Here is an 18,753-nt window from a genome sequence, read left to right on the forward strand (position 1 = left end):
CAAAGGATGATATGCTCCATGCCTGAAATTCTTTTCCTCCTCACTTCCACCTCTTGGCTTCCCTATTCTTTCTGATGACTTCAAAGTCTCTGATTCCTGGGTTTTGTCTTTCACTCTGGTTATTTCCATTCTAAACAAACATTTCTCACAACAGGAAAATACGTATTGAGAGGCAACAAAATGAAATGGGAAAAACATTAAGAGAGAAACTTCAATTTAGCAAACATTAAGCATCTTCGACATGACAGGGACTATGCTAGACCCTGGGAATATAGAAAGACAAGAAAAGAAACAGTATCTATCCATAAGGAGCTTATATTCTACTGGGGAAATACATGTACATAGATAAGTAAATACAAAGTCCATGCAAAGTAAGATAAAATCATTTCAAAAGGAGAAAGCACCAACTAGAGAGAGTCAGGAAAGAGTTCATGCTGAAAGAGGCGGCAGTTGAGGTACTCTTTGATGGAGACCAGGGGTTCTGAGGGGCAGAGGAGAGTAGGGAGTACATTTAAGACGTGAGACATCATTTGTGCAAAGACATGGAGGTAGGAGATGAAACTTTGTGTCCTGGGAAGAGATAGCAAGCCAATTTTTCTTGAATTGTGACTGTGTGAAGGGTAATAATATGCAATTAAATTGGAAAGGTAAGTGGTAGCAGTGAGACTCAGGAGTTGTATTTTATTCTAGTGACAACAGAGGGGCACTGACAAGTTTTGAGTAAGGAAGCAGCAGTCAGAAATGTGTTATAGCAATATTAATTTGGCAGCTTTGCAGAAGATAGATTGGAGAGGGGAGAGACTGAAAACAGCAAGACCAGTTAGGTTATTGCACTAATCTAAGAAATAGCTGATGGATACTTGAACTGGCACAATGGCTCTGTGAGTTATGAGAAAGGGACAAATCTGAGAGATTTTTACAGAGGAAGAATTGACAAAATTTAGTAGGTGCTTTGATATGCAGGGGTGACATAGGGGAAGTAGTCATGGATGTCTTCAAGGTTTCAAACATTCATCACTTAAAGGATCTTGGTGACATCAACAGAAATAGGGAAATTTGGAGAAGGAAGGGATTTGGGGGGACATATAATGAATTCCATTTTGACCATTTTGAGTTTGAGATGCCTATGGGACATCTTGGTGTAGCTGTCTAGAAGGTGATGTGGGATTGGAGTTCAGGAGAAAGATTTGAGATCTATAAATAGATTTAGGAGTTATCTGTGTAGAGATGGTAATTAAACTCATGGAAGTTTATGGGTTCTCCAAGGAAGACAGCTTGTATTCTAGCTCAGCTACTTGGGCAGCCTCTGTGGCCTTGGGCCTGTCATTTTATTCTCTCTAACCATCTGTAAAATTGGGATAATAATTGATGTGAGGTTCAAATGAAATAACAACCTATGAAGTCCTATACAAGGGCAAGGTGGTGTTTCTTATTATCATGTTCTCCTTCTGTTGTGGCTTTCCAGGTTCTGCATGCCTTAAGGTTCAGGAGACCCAAATTAGCTATCACACAACTCTGGGGGAGGGAACAAGTTTGCAGTGTGTAGTCCAGCTGAAAATTCCACATGGTCTCTGAAATACAGGACTTCATATTACTTCTTCTTTTACCCAGGATAGCTTCTGCTATTTATAAATTTTGTTAGCTCCTTGGTTCCCATAACATTTATATCCTCCCTATGAAGCATTAGGCATGTTCAGGATTGATTGAAGCATCCCTTGAAATTGCTTCTGAAAAAATTAGCCTCTTGAGACTACCACCTTGGTGATTTATAGTAAGAAAGGTACCTTGTATATGGTTAATTAAAATTTGCTCATTTATTCTGCTTTGCTTGAATAGGCAACTGATTTGCTGTCTCAAATTGATGTTATTCTATCAGATGAACCCCCACCTCTTCCCCACCCCACCCCAGTGTGATGTGTGCTGCTAGCCTTAGAGGCTTTTTCTTTGAGTCGGGAAAGAAACTATATTACTTTCCCAAAGTAAAAAGACTGGAGGAGGAGGGGCAAGGGTTGCTGACAAAGAATGATAGCCTCCATGCTTGGAATCCTCTCCCTTCTCCTCCACTTCTTAGCTTTTCCTTCAAAATGCAAATCAACTCCTGCCTTCTACAGAAGGCCTTTCCTGGTACTCCCGGCATTTAGTGCCTTTCCTCTGAGACTAGCTACCATGGAGTGTGTGTGTGTGTGTGTGTGTGTGTGTGTGGTGTGTGTGTGTGTGTGTGTGTATCTTTTATGTACCTAGATAGTTTCATGTTGTCTCCCCCATTAAAATGTGAGCTCCTCGAGGGCAGAGATTGACTGACCAGTTGCAGATACCATGATTCATCATGGCTTAAAATGCAGCTCTTCACCTGAAATCAGCTGGTTGAGGGCTCTTGTTCTGAATTTTCTATCCTAATATGTAAGAAATATAGACAGAGGCAGTGGCAGAGCTGGGAACAAAAGATGGGAATTTCAGGTTCTTGTGAAACACGAAGCCCTACTTACTTGTTCAGGATTTGTGTTACTTTATCTCAGGCTGTCTGGTTACGTCAGGTTTGTGAAAAATCCAATTTTTAAAATAGCATTCTGTTCCTTCTTCTCTTTGAGATAATCAAGGATCTGTGATTTTCTCAGTATAGGAATTCCCTGTACTAGGTATAGCATAGTATATTATGAAGTTACCTGAGGCTCAGAAAGATTGGGTGACTTAGCCACGGTCACACTAACCACCAAGTGTCAGAAACTGGATATTGACTTAGGTCTTCTGACTTCGAGTTCAACACTCTATTTACCATATCTTTCCAACTCTCATAAAAGTTATTAGAAGCCTTTGAAGTAGATTGCAAAAAAAAAAATGCAGGTGGTTCCTTTGCTATCTTTGGAATTTAATACTGTTATATCTTGAGTAGAGGATAAAATTAGATCTAATATAATTTCTTCAGCACCATTCAAGTCATCCTACAATGTATTGTTCCTTCTGTCACCATCAATTAAGTTCATACAAATTGAAGGTGGAATGTTTGAGCAATTCAATTAGTCTATCATGCCTTTAGAGTTCAAACAATAGATCAGTGGTTCCCAACCTCAGACAATTTCTCAGACTGCCATTTGAGTAGATGTGCTGTTAATATCTTTCAGTAAATTACAAATTCCACAAGAAACGATGAGCAGGTGAATTTTAGAAAAATCTTGAAAGACTTACATGAACTGATGCTGAGTGAAATGAGCAGAACCAGAACAGTGTACACAGTAATAGCAACATTGTGTGATGACTAACTTTGATAGACTTAGCTCTTCTCAGCAATGCAATGATCTAAGACAATTCCAGGACTCATGATGGAAAATGCTATCCACCTCCAGACAAAGAACTATGGAGTCTGAACACAGATTGAAGCATATTATTTTTGTTGTTTTTTCTTTCTCTTGGTTTTCCCCTTTTGTTCTGATTCTTCTTTCACAAGAGGACTAATGTAGAAATATGTTTAATATGATTGTACACATATAGCCTATATCAGATTACATGCTGTCTTGTGGAGGAGAGAGGGAAGGGAAGGGGCAAATTTTAGAATTCAAAATCTCATAAAAGTGAATGTTGAAAATTAAAAATAAACAAAAATTTTAAAAAGAAGTGGAAGGGACCATGCTGGGGCAATAACAAAATATAATTTGAAATTACAATTAGAAATTGCAGGTACAAAAATTATGGTAAATTCAGTAACTTTTAAATTTGTATTTTATTAAATACAACAGCATCACATACATTTGAAAAATAGTAGTATGTGCACAAGACATCATTCAGTCTAGAGAAGGCATGTTGGATTATTTATTATACTGAGTCACTGGTACATATTTTGTTAGTGTTAAAGATGAAGATGGCAGTGCTTTATACACATACAAAGTTGGGGATCCCACAGACTGAGAACCATTGCAATGGAATGAAAAGCCATGAATGATTCCCAATAATATTGCCTAACTGCAGCACCAGCTAACAGCTGTGAAGTCACACAACTTTTCTTTTATTTATATTTCTCCATATTTACAATAAAGAAGGAGCATCATTGTCTCAAAGCACCAGGAGCCTCAGTATTACACAAAAACAGAGCTACATTAACATGCTAGAGTTACTTCTCAGCAGTGTTAAGGTTACCAAATGATAAGATTCCAACCTATCTTTAGATTATGATTTAATCTAACTAGAAGGAACCTTTCTTTCTACTGAGAGTTAGTGATCCACAGAGAAAAAGAAAGTCTCCATGCAAATAAAACACTTTTCTTTCCTTAGTGAAATTAAACATATCCTATTTGCCTGCTTTTAAAATTAAGAACAGAAAACATAGAACTTTAATCACTAAATATAATATTATGTACAATGGCTTTGGAGTTAAAGGACCTGGGTTCTATTCCTATTAGTCTGTGTGACCTTGGGCAAGTCACAACTTCTCTGCTCACAGTTTATGCATTTGTAAAATGAAAGCTTTGGGCTAGATGTTCTAAGCTCCCTTTCAGCCCTAAATCCATAATTCTGTAAAAAAAAAAAATTTAAATCAATTAAGAAGCATTTCTTAAGCATTATTCTGTTTCTAGGCCCTGTGCTAAGTGTTGGGATACAGATTTGAAAATGATACATTACCTGCCCTCAAGCAGCTTACATTCTACAACCAAAATTCCAGCCCCATTCTACTCAGAACTCCAATCCTTTAGTGTTCCACAAGGAAAGAGACAGAAAAAGAAGGTAGAGCAGAAAGGAATAAAGGAAGTGGAGAAAAGGAAAAAAGAAGATAAAGGGAGGAGGAGGAGACAATAGTGCTTAAATGAGGTAAACTGTTTTTTAGTAACCTGCAGCTACAGATTTTAAGTTAATGCCATTTAACAATGCCCTGTGAAGTACCAGTTAGTTAATTAACCACTCTTCTTTGGGGTCTTTTATGTCTGGAAGGGCACTTATGCCACTGGAACCCAGTAGGGATCTAGTTTCAGAGATGGGATGAAATCAGCCTTCCGGACTGGCCCTTGTCCATTGGTCTGACGTTAATAACAGAGACAAGCAGTGATAGCATAACATTGTGCTTCTGAATGCAAAGTAGTTGTCTTGGGAAGGGTGAATCTCTTCTATTCATGAATTTGACAAAGATGAACTACTTCTGTCTTTAGCAAGCCAGGCAGAAACAGTCCTCTAAATCCTTTCATTTGGGGGTTTCTGTATTTCTTCCACAGAGATTGAGACAGTGAAATTGGCACGTTCTGTCTTCAGCAAACTACACGAGATTTGCTGCAGTTGGGTGAAGGACTTCCCTCTCCGCAGGAGACCCCAATTGTATTATGAGACATCAATCCATGCCATCAAAAACATGCGCAGGAAAATGGAGGACAAACACGTCTGCATTCCTGATTTTAATATGCTCTTCAATCTGGAGGTAAAAAGGGCACATCCCAGGGGCCAGTGGGATAAAGAGAAGAGGATTTGCCTTACTACCTTAAGCTCCTTTATTGAAAATGAGAGTTACCATAGATTCTTAGTAATGGACCTTACCATCAAGTGGTAGAAGTTTGCTTACATTAAAATATGAAGAATCATTTCTCCATGATGTAATCAGATGATTTTGTTATGGGTAAATTCACATATGTGTTATAAAAATCCATTTGGAAATATTATTATCAAAAGGAGAGAATAGGTTTTATTTGAGGAGCAAGCCAAAGGACTAGAGAGGCCTGAAATCTATTTCTGAATGTCTCATTGACTTGCTACCTGATGTTGGTGAAGTTTCCCAGGCCTGTGCTTCAGTTTGCTAAAAATGCCCTTGAAATTCTTTTTGTTTCTCATGTAAAATGTGGTGGGAATAAATGTAAAGATGCCTGTCTGTGGATGATTTTGGCTTAGAGGAAGCTCTTTGGGTAGGTCCTAAGTAGTGGCACCTCTTGTTTGACCTAGATGGACTCCAGGCTAAATAGTAACAAACAGAGCTAATAGGTGATACTTAGCATTTACCTATGCAGCTGAAGTTCATATGGAAGCTTCTCTTAGCTGGGAGCTACCTGGGATTAAAAAACCTGTGAGCAGCATCTAACACTGGGAAGGGCATTCAATAAGCATTTAAGTGCCTACTATGTGCACTCAAATACAAAGACACTTAGGAGTACACAAAGGCAGTGGGGATACAAAAAAGACAAAATGAAAAACAGTTCTCTCCCCTCCCCAACAGAAGTTGCATTCTACTAGGGAGACGAAACCTGTCAGCAGATTATTTACTCACAAATATGACAACATTTGAGGAGGGAGAGAATTCTAGCAACTAGGAGGAATCAGAAAAAGCTTCTCATAGGACATTGCATTTAAAATAAGAAAGGAAGGAAAGAAGGAAGGAGAGGGGGAGAGGAAGGGAGGAGAAAAAGAAGGAGGGAAGGATAGAAGAAAAGAGACAGAGAAGGAAAGAAGGAAGGAAGGAAAAGAGAGGGAAGGAGAGAAAAAAGGAAGGAAAAAAGAGGAAGGAAATAACCATTATTAAGCACCTACTACATGTGAGGCACTGTGCTAAGGGCATTATAAATACTATCTAATTTGAACAGTTGATTTGAAGGAAGCTAAGAATTGTAAATGATGAGCAGGTGGATGCATCCTAAGTGCACAGAACAACCAAATGGTGGTTGTGGGCTTTATCTTTCTTTTTTAAAATTGTGAACTTAACATGAACATATTTAAAAAATACTTTTTATTGATATCTTGTTTTTTGCATTGCCTGCATTTGCTGATGTATCCCACTCCTCTCCCTCTTGATCTCTCTTTCCCTATAACAAAGAATATAAAGGCCGGGGATGGGGACAGCTAAACAAAACCAGCCAACATATCAGAAAAGTTTGACATAGATGCAGTGTTCCACCCCCATGGTCCCCTATTTCTGCAAAGATATAGAGGGGGAGGGGCCCTCTTAGATGCTATCTTTGCAGCCAAGCTTGGTCATTATCTTTTTAAACATTCAGTTTTGATTGTTTTGTTTTTATTCTTTTAATTTACATTTCTGCAGTAACAGAGTACATTGCTTTCCTGGTTCTGCTTACTTGACTTTGCATAAGTTTAATCAATCCATAAGTATATTTTAAGCACCTACTATGTGCCAGCACTGTATTAGGCTCTGGGAACATAAATACAAAGAATGAGAAGATCCCTACTTGCAGTGAGCTTGCATTCTAATGGGAAAGACAACAAGTACATGTAAAATATACATACAACATAAATCTATGGTTACTAAATACACGTACAGAGAAGAGTTAAATGCAAGGCAGTTTGGGAATGGAGAATACTATCAGTTGGTGGGATCGGGAAAAATTTCATGCCAAAGATGGTGTGTGTATAACTTCATATAAATTTTGTGTTTCATATTAATATCAATATTCATAATATTAATATTAATATTCATAATATTAATAATTTCCTTTTTTTTCTCAAAGAATGCACCTGCATTTCATTGAAGTAGGGAGCTCTGGGATAAGGCATTATACCTTTTTACCAAAGCAGATTCATACATACTTTCAACATATCAATTTATAATCTTAAAGAGTTGTAGTACAGCTAGGTGACACAGTGGATAGAGCACTGCCCTGGAGTCAGGAGGACCTGAGTTCAAATCTGGTCTCAAACACTTACTAGCCATGTGGCCCCGGGCAAGTCACTTAACCTTAGTTGTTTCAAAGAAAAATAGTTGCATGGGGCATGGAGTATTAAAGGGCTTGCCTGGAATCACACCAGAGTGTGTGTGTATATGTGTGTATACATAAGTATGTGTATATACACATGTATGTTTATCTATGTATGTACATATGTATGTGTGTGTGTACACACACACATACACACACACATACACACGTATGTCAGAAGCAGGATGTAAAAGCAAGTATTCCTGACTGCAAAACCAGCTCCCTGTCTCCTGTGCCATTCTGTTTCTGCATCATTTCTTGTAGCATAATAATATTCCATTACATCCATGTACCACAATTTGTCTTTGTTAGTCATTCTGTTAGTCATTCCCCAATCACAGGGCTTCTATTTTGTTTCCAATTCTTTGCTGTTAAAAAAAAATGCTGCTATAAAATATTTTGGTGGCTGTGGGACCTGTCATTGACTTACTTGGTATATGCTCACCAGTGGAATCTCTGGGTGAAAGGGTAGGGATCTGTCAGTCATTTTCTTTGTGTAATTCCAGATTGCTTTCCAAAAGGGTCCTATTGATTCAGAGCCAAACCAACAGTGAATCAGTATGCCTGTCTTTTCACAATCCCTCCAACATTGACTATTCTCTTCTTCTGTTGTCTTTGTCAATTTGTTGGGTATGAGCTTAAACCTCAGAGTTGTTTTGATTTGCATTCTCTTATTATTAGTGACTGGGGAGCCCTCTTTCATGTGATTGTTAAGTTTGCCATCCTTTTGTGACCTGTTTGTTCACGTCTTTTGACTAAGTGATTCAGGAATGATTTTTCGTCTCATCTATTAAGCATGAACAATTCAGTATACAAAGAACAGAAGGCTGAAATTGAATATTCACATTGTGAACTTCTTTAAATGTATGTTCAGTTTAGGGACAGAGCCAAGATGGCAGAGTAGAGGCAGAGATTCACCTGAATTCTCCCAAATTCTCCTCCAAACAACTTTAAAATAACACCTCAAATTGAATTCTGGAGAGGCAGAGCTAACAAAATATAGGGATGAAACGATTTTTCAGCCCCAGACAACTTAAGAGGTCAGCAGCAAAGGTCTTCACACTAGGGTGTGGAATGTACAGCACACCTTGAAGGCAGCTGCATCAGCAGCAGCAGCAGCTTTGGGAGTTTTCAGCCCACAGACAGTAAGGGAGTCAGACAACTCATCATAAAGAGATTACAGGGGACCCTTTGCTGGTATTGGGTTCAGGACCCTGTTGCATCGTCTATATGCAGTTCTGATTCACAGTTCCAGGGCCAAGAGGAGTGCTAGTACTTGTGGCTACAGGGAACAAGGTCCTTTTCTGTTTAAAGACCAAAGTAGGGAGACAAGATGGCAGAGTAAAAGCAGTGACTTGCTTGAGCTCTCCCCCAAATCCCTCCAAATACCTGTAAAAAATGGCTCTAAACAAATTCTAAAGCCGCAGAACCCACAAAAAGACAGAGTGAAACAAATTTACATCTGAAGACAACCTGTATGGTTGATCAGAAAGGTATATCACTCTGGGCAGGGAGAGGTGTACAGTTCAGTGGGGGTACACCAGCCACAGCGAACCTCGAGCAGGCTTCAGAGGACTGAATCATGGACAGTTGTGGGGGTTTCCAGACCTCTCAACCCACAAATGCCAAAGACAACTTAGAAGGTCAGTGGGAAAAGTCTGTGACTGCAGAGAGAGAGAACCTCAATTGCAGCCACAGTCCCCAACTACAGCTCCAGAGTGGCAGCTGCTTCCAGAGCTTCTGGCCCACAGACTGAGGGAGAATTGAGTGGCTGATCAGAGGGGGATTGCAGGGATCTCTTTGCTGGTGCAGGATTCTCTTGCTTTGCCTGTGCTTGGATCTGAGTCACAGTTCTGGGTGGTGGTCCTGGGGCAAGGAGGAGCGCTGGAGTGGTGGAGTTTGTAGCAGCTGTAGAGAGAGAATCCTCCTCACAGTTCCAAGACAGAAAAGAATGTTTGTGGTAACTTATAGACCAGAGCACAGGCCAGAAAAGGAGTAAACACCTCACCCTTGATCATAGCACCTTGGAAGAACTGAAAATTTACAGGACCCTAGAAGTATCTCTGAAAACAGCTGCACAAAACCCTGAAGCTTGGGACAGTACATCCTCCACACTGGAAAGCAGACCCCTGCCTTAACAAAGAGTTTATAACTCAAGTAATTAGCTGGGATCATGAGCAAGCAGTGCAAAAAGAGTCAGACTATAGAATCTTACTTTGTAGACGAAGAAGATCAAAACATACAACCAGAAAAAGACAACAAAGTCAAAGCTCCTACATCCAAAGCCTCCAAGAAAAATATGAATTGGTCCCAGGCCATGGAAGAGCTCAAAAAGGATTTTGAGAAGAAAGTAAGAGAAGTAGAGGAAAAACTGAGTGATACAAGAAAATCATGAAAAAACAAGTCAACAGCTTGCTAAAGGAGACCCAAAAAAATACTGAAGAAAATAACACCTTAAAAATAGCCTAACCCAAATGGCAAAAGAGGTCCAAAAAGCCAATGAGGAGAAGAATGCCCTAAAAAGCAAAATTGGCCAAATGGAAAAGGAAGTCCAAAAGCTTACTGAAGAAAATACTTCCTTAAAGATCAGAATGGAGCATTTGGAAGCCAGTGACTTTATGAGAAATCAAGACACTGTAAAACAAATCCAAAAGAATGAAAAAATGAAAAAACAATGTGAAATATCTCATTGGAAAAACAACTGACCTGGAAAATAGATCCAGGAGAGAGAATTTAAAAATTATTGGACTATCTGAAAGCCATGATCAAAAAAAGAGCCTAGACATCATCTTTCAAGAAATTATCAAGGAAAACTGCCCTGATATTTTAGAACCAGAGGGCAAAATAGAAATTGAAAGAATCCACGATCACCTCCTGAAAGAGATCCCCAAAGGAAAACTCCTAGGAATATTGTAGCCAAATTCCAGAGTTCCCAGGTCAAGGAGAAAATATTGCAAGCAGCCAGAAAGAAACAATTCAAGTATTGTGGAAACACAATCAGGATAACAAGATTTAGCAGCTTCTACATTAAGGGACCAGAGGGCATGGAATATAATATTCCAGAGGGCAAAGGAGATAGGATTACAACCAAGAATCACCTACCCAGCAAAACTGAGTATAATCCTTCAGAGGGAAAAATGGTCATTCAGTGAAATAGGGGACTTTCAAGCATTCTTGATGAAAAGACCAGAGCTGAATAGAAAATTTGACTTTCAGATACAAGACTCAAGTGAAACATGAAGAGGTAAACAAGAAAGAGAAATCATAAGAGACTTAATAAGGTTGAACTGTTTACATTCCTGCATGGAAAGATGATATTTGTAACTCATGAGTCCTTTGTCAATATTAGGGTGGTGGGAGGGGAAAAATTATATGTGTGTATATGTAGATAGATAGATAGAGGGCACAGGGTGAGTTGAATGAAGGGGTGATATCTGGAAAATAAAATTAAGGGGTGAGAGGATTATACTGGGAGAAGGAGAAAGGGAGAGGTAAATTATCTCACATGAAACAGATAAGAAAAGTCTTTTACAGTGGAGGGGAAATGAGGGAAGGTGAGAGGGAATGAGTGAATCTTATTTTCATAGGATTTGGCTTAAGGAGGGAATAACATACAAAATTGGGGATGGAAATCTATCTTACCCTACAGGAATATAAGGGGGGAAAGGGACAAGAGAGCAGAGAGATGATAGAGGGGAAGGCAGATTGGGGGAGGGAATAATCAGAAGCAAACACTTCTGAGGAGGGACAGGGTCAAAAGAGAGAATAGAATAAATGGAGGGTGGGATAGGATGAAGGGAAATATACTTAGTTTTCCACAACATGACTACTATGGAAGTGTTTTGTATGACTATACATGTATAACCTGTATCAAGTTGCTTGCATTTTCAATGAGGGTGGGTAGGGAGGGAGGAAGGGAGAAAATTTGTAACCCAAAGTTTTAAAAACACATGTTAAAAATAATTTGTTTTTACATGCAACTGGGAAATAAGAAATACAGGAAATGGGGTATAGACATCTATCTTGCCCTACAGGAAAATAGAAGAGGAAGGGGATAAGAGAAGGCGGGGGGAGAGATAGAAAGGAGGGCAGATTAGGGGAAGGGGTATACAGAATGCATGCCATCTTGGGGTGGGGGGAGAGATGAGATGGGAAGAAAATTTGGAACTCAAAATCTTGTGGAAGTGAATGTTGAAAACTAAAAATAAATAAATTTTTAAAAAAGAAATTGAATTAATTTTTTTTAAAAAAAGACCAAAGCGCAGGCTAGGAGAGCAGTGACCGCACCTCTCCTTAGATCATACCACCTTGGAAGCACCCAAAACTTACATCCTTGCAAAACTAGCTCTGAAAACAGCAGCAAAAAAGATCTGAAGTTTGGGACAATGCCCCCTCCCTCCTGGGAATAGAGCCCAACTGTAATATAAAGTTACAAATCAAGAAATAGGCTGGGAAAATGAGCAAGCAAAAAAAAAAATGACCATAGAAAGTTACTGTGGTGACAGGGAAGAGCAAAACACAAACTCAGAAGAAGACAACAATGTCAAAATAGCTACATCTAAAGCCTCAAAGAAAAATATGAATTGGTCTCAGTACCCAAAAAAGATTTCCTGGAAGAGTTCAAAAAGGATTTTAAAACTGAAATAAGAGAGAGGAAAAATTGGGAAAAAGAAATGAGAATAAGGCAAGAAAATTATGAAAAGAAAGTCAGCAACTTGGTTAAAGTGATTACTAAATTTAACAAGAATAGTACCATAATTGTCCTTCTTATCTTCTGAACTTCCTTTTTTCCCCATATATATATATATATATATATATATATATATATAATATTGGAAATTTCATTTGTATTCTTTTTCTTCCTTTTTTGCATCACTATTACTAACCACCCATTCCCCTGCCCCAATTCTCCTCCTGTAAATAAAGGTCCTCTTTTGTAACACATTGTAATCAAGCAAAACAAATAGATACATTGGCTGTGTCTAAAAATATAGGACATCCCAAAAATCTAAGAGCTGTTTTAAGCTTAAAATGAGACCCTCTATATATCGCTTTATGCACCCACCACTTCTCTGCCAAAAAGTGAGAAGCATGATTCCTCATTAGTCTTCTGAAGTCAAGACTGGTCCTTGCATTGATCAAAGTTCTTTTGTCTTTCAGCATTATTTTCCTTTGGAAAAGTATTGTCATTGTATAAATTGTTCTAATTCTGCTCACTTTATTCTCTATCAGTTCATATACATCTTCTCAAGTTTCTCTGAATCTACCTGTTATAATTTCTCACCACAACATTCCATTATATCCACATACTGTAATTTATTCATTCCCTACTTAATGGACAACCACTATGTTTCCAGTTTTTTTCTTCAACAAAAAGTGCTGCTGTAAATATTGTTGTACATATGATCCCTTTCCCCATTTTTGACACCTTTGGGTGTCTAAGCCTGTGATGGTATCACTGAATCAAAGGGTCTGCACAGTTTAGTAACTTTTGGATATCATTCCAAATTGCTATTCGGAATAGTCGGAGCAATTCATATTTCCACCAATAATTGTCATGTTTCTGTCCTCCAGTCTGTCCAACAATTATCATTTTCCTCTGTCATTTTTGTATTTGTAGTCTCGCAGGGCTTTTTTCCCTTTTTTCTGCTCAGTCTGTGATTTTGCTGATTACAGGTTCTATCTTTCTTGTGTGGATATGCTTCCTTACAACTTTCTGTCAATTCTGGCTTTGGTTCAAAGAGTCACATAGACTATCAAAATGATACATTCTACATATCAACTTTAAGCCCTATGGAAATCTGACAAGTTTGTCTTGGTTACCCTGCTAACCCTTTTTGCATGAGATTGACTTTGAGAAAGCACCATGCTGCTCTCTTAGCTGAGTTATTTCTGACTCCACTGTGATTTAAAAAAAATATACCTTGGCGACAATTCCAAAGGATTCATGATTAAAAATGCTATCCACCTGCGGAGAAAGAACTGATGGAGTCTCAATGCAGATCGAAGCATGCTATTTTTCATTTTTTTGTGCATTTTTGTGCTTTTGGTCAGTGTCTTCTTTAACAGTATGACATGGAAATATGTTTTGCATGATTGCACACGTATAACCTATATCAAACTGCTTGCTGTCTCAGAGAAGGAGAAAGAAAAGAAGGAAGGGAGAAAATTTGGAAATCAAAATTTTTTTAAAATAAATGTTTAAAGTTGTCTTTATATGTAATAGGGGAAAAATAAAATATGATTTTAAAATACACACACACACACACATATATATATGTATATGTATATATACATATAAAGAGAGAGAGAAACCCCTAAGAAAGAGAGAGTAGCTGGGCCTGCACTTGAAAGAGATGTAATTGATAAACTGGGTCTTCATTATCCATGTCAGCTTAATAAACATTTTCCTGTTAGTGTCTCCTAGTTCTTACTGTTAAAACATAACAAACTAATACAGAAGTAGGTTTTTTTCTTTTACTTGTTCCTCACCACTCTTCTTTTCTCAAATTTGCATCTGAACATCACTTTAAAACATTATAAATCACAATATTTCACATATTTAGACGGCTGTCAAGGTTGACTACTTGTGTGTATGTCCAAAGTTATATCAGCAGATGTTTGGTACGGTCCAGCCATGTATGCACAAGATTGTGGCTATATTGATTGTTTTCTGAGGTGACTCAGCTCCATGCATATACGGCTCAGAAGACCCATGTGTGACAATAATTGCTACCATGGCACATACAGATTGGGACTGCTCTTTGACTCAAGGCTCCTGGTGCTGTTTGCTGAAGCAGTTGCCACTTTTGATTTTATTTCTTGATTCACCATCAGCCCTGGGTCATTGTTTCAAAATTTCACCCTGTTCCTGCTTGCTATCTGCCAGGTTGGTAAGTCAGTGCAAGGATACTGGGATAGAAATTTCCCATCACACAGATCCACTCTCAAGGAGTTTATAATCTAAAGAAAAGAAAAGAGATATACTAAGATAACTTCCAAGTCTATCTATAACTCTATGTTGTTGTTTTAAGTGTGCTCTGATTGCAATACAGAGCCACTTCTACTCTAAATGTTCTAACAGAGCACTTGTGCCTCATCTGTGGTAGTGCCTTCCAAATCATATTGGACCAATCAGCCACAGACAAACACACTGTACCCTGACTCTAACATTGTGGTGTCTTTGGTCTTCGAAAATGAAGGACCTTCAACAACAACAACAACAACAATAATTGGGCAACTAGGTGGCTCAGTGGACAGAGTGCCAGGCCTGGAGTCAGGAAGACTCATCTTCCTGAGCTCAAATCTGGCCTCAAACAAATCACTTGGGTGACCCTGGGCAAGTCACTTAACCCTGTTTGCCTCAGTTTCCTGATATGTAAAATGAGCTGGAGAAGGAAATGGCAAACCACTCCAGTATCTTTGCCAAGAAAACCCCAAATGGGGTCACAAAGAGTCAGACACAAGTGAAATGACTGAACAAAGCTGGAAAGAGCACAGGATTTGGAATCTGAGGACCTGTGTTCAATATATGTCTCCCCTGTCACTGCATTGACCTTGGATAGATCAAGTCCCATGAGGTGGCATCCTCAATCCTCAACCTCAAGATGAATTTGTCTCTAAAAAAGCTGATCAAATTCCACGTTGCCAGTACTGGGTGCCAGAATTGCTAGTTATATCCCTGGGTTCCCTAACTCCAGATTTGGCATTCTTTGCATTGTATCATGCTGCCTCCTCAAATCCCCTGGATTTCACCTCATTTTGCAGAATGCTTTGAGATACTCAGTTTAAAAGATCTACTATAATTATAATAGCAGGGTAAATCTATATGAGAATCTGTTTATGAACCTCCTAAACACAAGCCATTTACAGATATCAATTAAGAGCCCAGAATTAGGTTCTAAATGATTTGGTCTAGAATATTATAGATGTAACCTGCAGTCCAGGCCTGAAACTCCGTGTTTGTAAGGACTGGGTTCAAACTTCAAAGACTTTTCACAGAATATCTGCTTTTTCATTCCTTCCCTACTCTCACCGGCCTTGGTAAGCCTTAGACAATAATAGGTAATTCCTGAGTAGGGTGAATGACATGATGCAAGCTGTTTTAGAAAGATCGGTCTGGCAGTGCTGTTTTCTCTCCTCTTCAAAGATATCCATACTCTTTTCCTCTGGATTGTACCTCCACACTTCCAAGTCTTGCTTCCTTAAGTATTATTTTTCTCCTTAGCACCTCCAGTGTCTTAACTGATTCCCTCTTCCTTGCCATCAAGCATTTTAAAAAGACATTTATCTTTAAAAAAAAATTTTTTTGAGGCAATCAGGTTAAGTGACTGGCCCAGGGTCACACAGCTAGTAAGAATTTGAGGTCAAATTTGAATTCAGGTCCTCCTGACTCCAAGGCAGTGCTCTATCCACTTTACCACCTAGCTGCCCTTATCTTAAAAATCTTAAGAATCTATTAAAAATACATCTTAATTTGATCCTGCTGCCTTCTCTGTCTACAATCATATGGACATAGGAACTCTCCTACTGTATTAAAACCATCCTCAGTCCATTCTGTTTTATATCCTTTTGCTAACAGAGGCCTCCAGGAATGTTCTATGCAGAAGGAGGTATGATGCCCGCTATAAGGTCTGAGTTCCTATCATTCATAAATTTGTCTAAATTCCTTTTTGGATCCATTTTGGATCTCTCTTCAGGGAGTAAAGTTGTAAAAAGAGGTTGGTCTATATTAAAAAAGGTAAGGATAAGGAAGACATTCCATTTCTCAGGGCCCTTCCCAAACTATTATTTTAATGGATCCTCTCAACATCTCTACAAGTTTCATATCACTCATCCCTTTTTAACAGATGGAAGAAATGAAGGCATGGAAAAAGTCAAGCAGCTTGGTTATACAACAAATGAGTGGCTGGGATGGCACTAAGCTCCAGCTCTCCGAAGCCCCAGGAATAAAAAGATTTGCCCGCTGAAATCACAGTGTCTCACCAAGGAAGCCTGGGAACCAGTAGTCCAAAGAAACATTAACCTCTTCTCCAGATGAGAATTGATTTTTGGTCTAGACCTGTGATCATCAGTGTGGGGACCTCCCAGTATGACTACAGGGCAGTAATTCCTCTATAATCTGTAGAGTTAGCCTAGGGCAGAGGTTAAGTGCCTTGCCAGTATCACACAGCTAGTATGTCTTGGAAGCAGGGTTTGAACCCAGCTTTTCCTGATTCCAAGGCTGGCCTCTTAACCTCAGTGCCATGATTAAAAAACAAACTTCTGGGATGGGCCGAGAACCAGCATTTGGTGGTTGAACATCCTTGTCTTTTCTACAATGTCAAGACAAAGCAAGGACAGAGTGAACTCCATCTGGCATGAATTGTGACCAAAGGGGTTAGATGGCAAGCTGATTTAAAGAATTTGGGCCTCATATGGTGAGAATTCTGGTATCATGAAGTGTGTCGATATCATATACATATCCACATATATGTTATGCCAATGGTTTACATTCTATATAGGTTTTTATTTTCAATGTTATTTTAACGTCCTCAATCCATAAAGGCATTTACTTCTTGCCTTTTTGTGCTGTTTATTTGTATTTTTTTGCTTTGGCTGCATGAGGAAGGTTTGAAGCAAATGTGTGTGGGTGGTTTCCATGGTGCAAACTTCCAGAGAAGGGGGCAGTTCTGCCTGAGCTAATTGGGCATGTGTATTCCAACGTGCTGGGACGGAAACACAAATGCCCTGATATGGCAGGTACTTTCGGCAGTTGCTAGGAAAAGGGAAACGGTTCCTCTTGTTGGGGAGGCAACTAACTTGGCGGAGGGGGGGGGGAGCAGGGAAGTGAAGGAAGAGGAAGAGGAGGAAAATGGATAATGGGAGCTTTAAGGACGGTAGTTTATCAGATTTCAGCGTAATCGAGCAATCACCTGTGTGCTCTGTTTCCTTTAACAGGATCAAGAAGAACAAGCTTACTTTGCCGTGTTCGATGGGCATGGTGGGGTAGACGCTGCCATTTATGCCTCTGTCCACCTCCATGTGAACTTAGTACGCCAGGAAATGTTCCCCCATGACCCCGCGGAGGCGCTCTGCCGGGCCTTCCGGGTGACCGACGAGCGTTTTGTGCAGAAAGCAGCCAGGGAGGTTTGTAACTTCTTCATATGGGCAGTTGTGGGCCCAAAGAAGAATCGTTTTTTTCCTGAAACACGAACTAAAAAAACACTAGCCTGGTCTACTCATTTAGTCCGGGGGGGGGAACCTGGCGCCTCCAGGCTGCATGTGACCTTCTAGGGCCTTGGCTGTGACCTTTCCACTGAGTCGGAGTTTCACAGAACAAATCCTTTTATTAAGGGGATTTGTTCTGTGAAGTTTGGATTCAGTCAGGGCTGCACTTGAGGACCTAGTGGGCCACGGGTGGCCTTGAGGCTGCAGGTTCCCCACTCTTGATTTAGTCTGTGGCTAAAAGGCTAATTAGATTCAGATTCTGCTTTCTTTAGCACTGCCTCCCCTCCCACTCCCAATCTTGGTATTTACACACCTGGGCATTCTCATCTGGATTCTGCTCCTAAGGCAACACCCTGAATTCCATTGTAGTTCTCACTCACCATATTCCATTTACAGAACATGCCAAGTGAGTTAGTGGTTCATGAACGCAGTCCTAATTTCAGGGTCATTTTAGGTGTAGCGTATAGAAGTTCTTGGGCTACAGTTTTCTAGCAATTTCTTACCACTAGATTTGTCAGGTAAATTTTTACTTTCTTAATCGCCAACGTCTATCAGTCATACCATAATCATTTCTTTCCCTTTCTGTTGCTACCAAGTTTGGATATGGTCATTAAGTCAGCAAACTGTAAGTGGGAAAGACCGCTTTAGTTTCCTATGTTAAGAGCCTTGGAGAAGAACTGGGATTACAGTTTACTGTAATCTATTGGGATTACTCACCATATTAGTCTGATCTCACTGATTATTAGTCTCAAATGACTTAAGAACCAAATTTCCTCTTGCCAGAATAAAAAAAGTTTGAGGTTGTTCTCTATATTGTAATGATTTCCACTATTTAAACATTTACTGACCTGAATGTTTACTGACTCTGAACAAC

The 18,753-nt window shown here is 39.3% G+C and overlaps 1 protein-coding gene across 1 annotated transcript in view; it reads left to right on the top strand.

Moving 5' to 3' along the window:
• The window catches only part of PPM1E (protein phosphatase, Mg2+/Mn2+ dependent 1E), a 215,437-nt gene that overhangs the window by 182,914 nt on the left and 13,770 nt on the right, over nucleotides 1-18,753 (top strand). The window contains 2 exon segments of the mRNA XM_020991860.2: nucleotides 5,196-5,395; nucleotides 17,610-17,798. Coding sequence (XP_020847519.1) covers nucleotides 5,196-5,395; nucleotides 17,610-17,798 — 389 coding nt within the window.

This window comes from Phascolarctos cinereus, unplaced genomic scaffold (assembly GCF_003287225.1).
Source record: "Phascolarctos cinereus isolate Bilbo 61053 unplaced genomic scaffold, phaCin_HiC Scaffold_5;HRSCAF=322, whole genome shotgun sequence".
Classification (NCBI taxonomy): Eukaryota; Metazoa; Chordata; class Mammalia; order Diprotodontia; family Phascolarctidae; genus Phascolarctos; species Phascolarctos cinereus.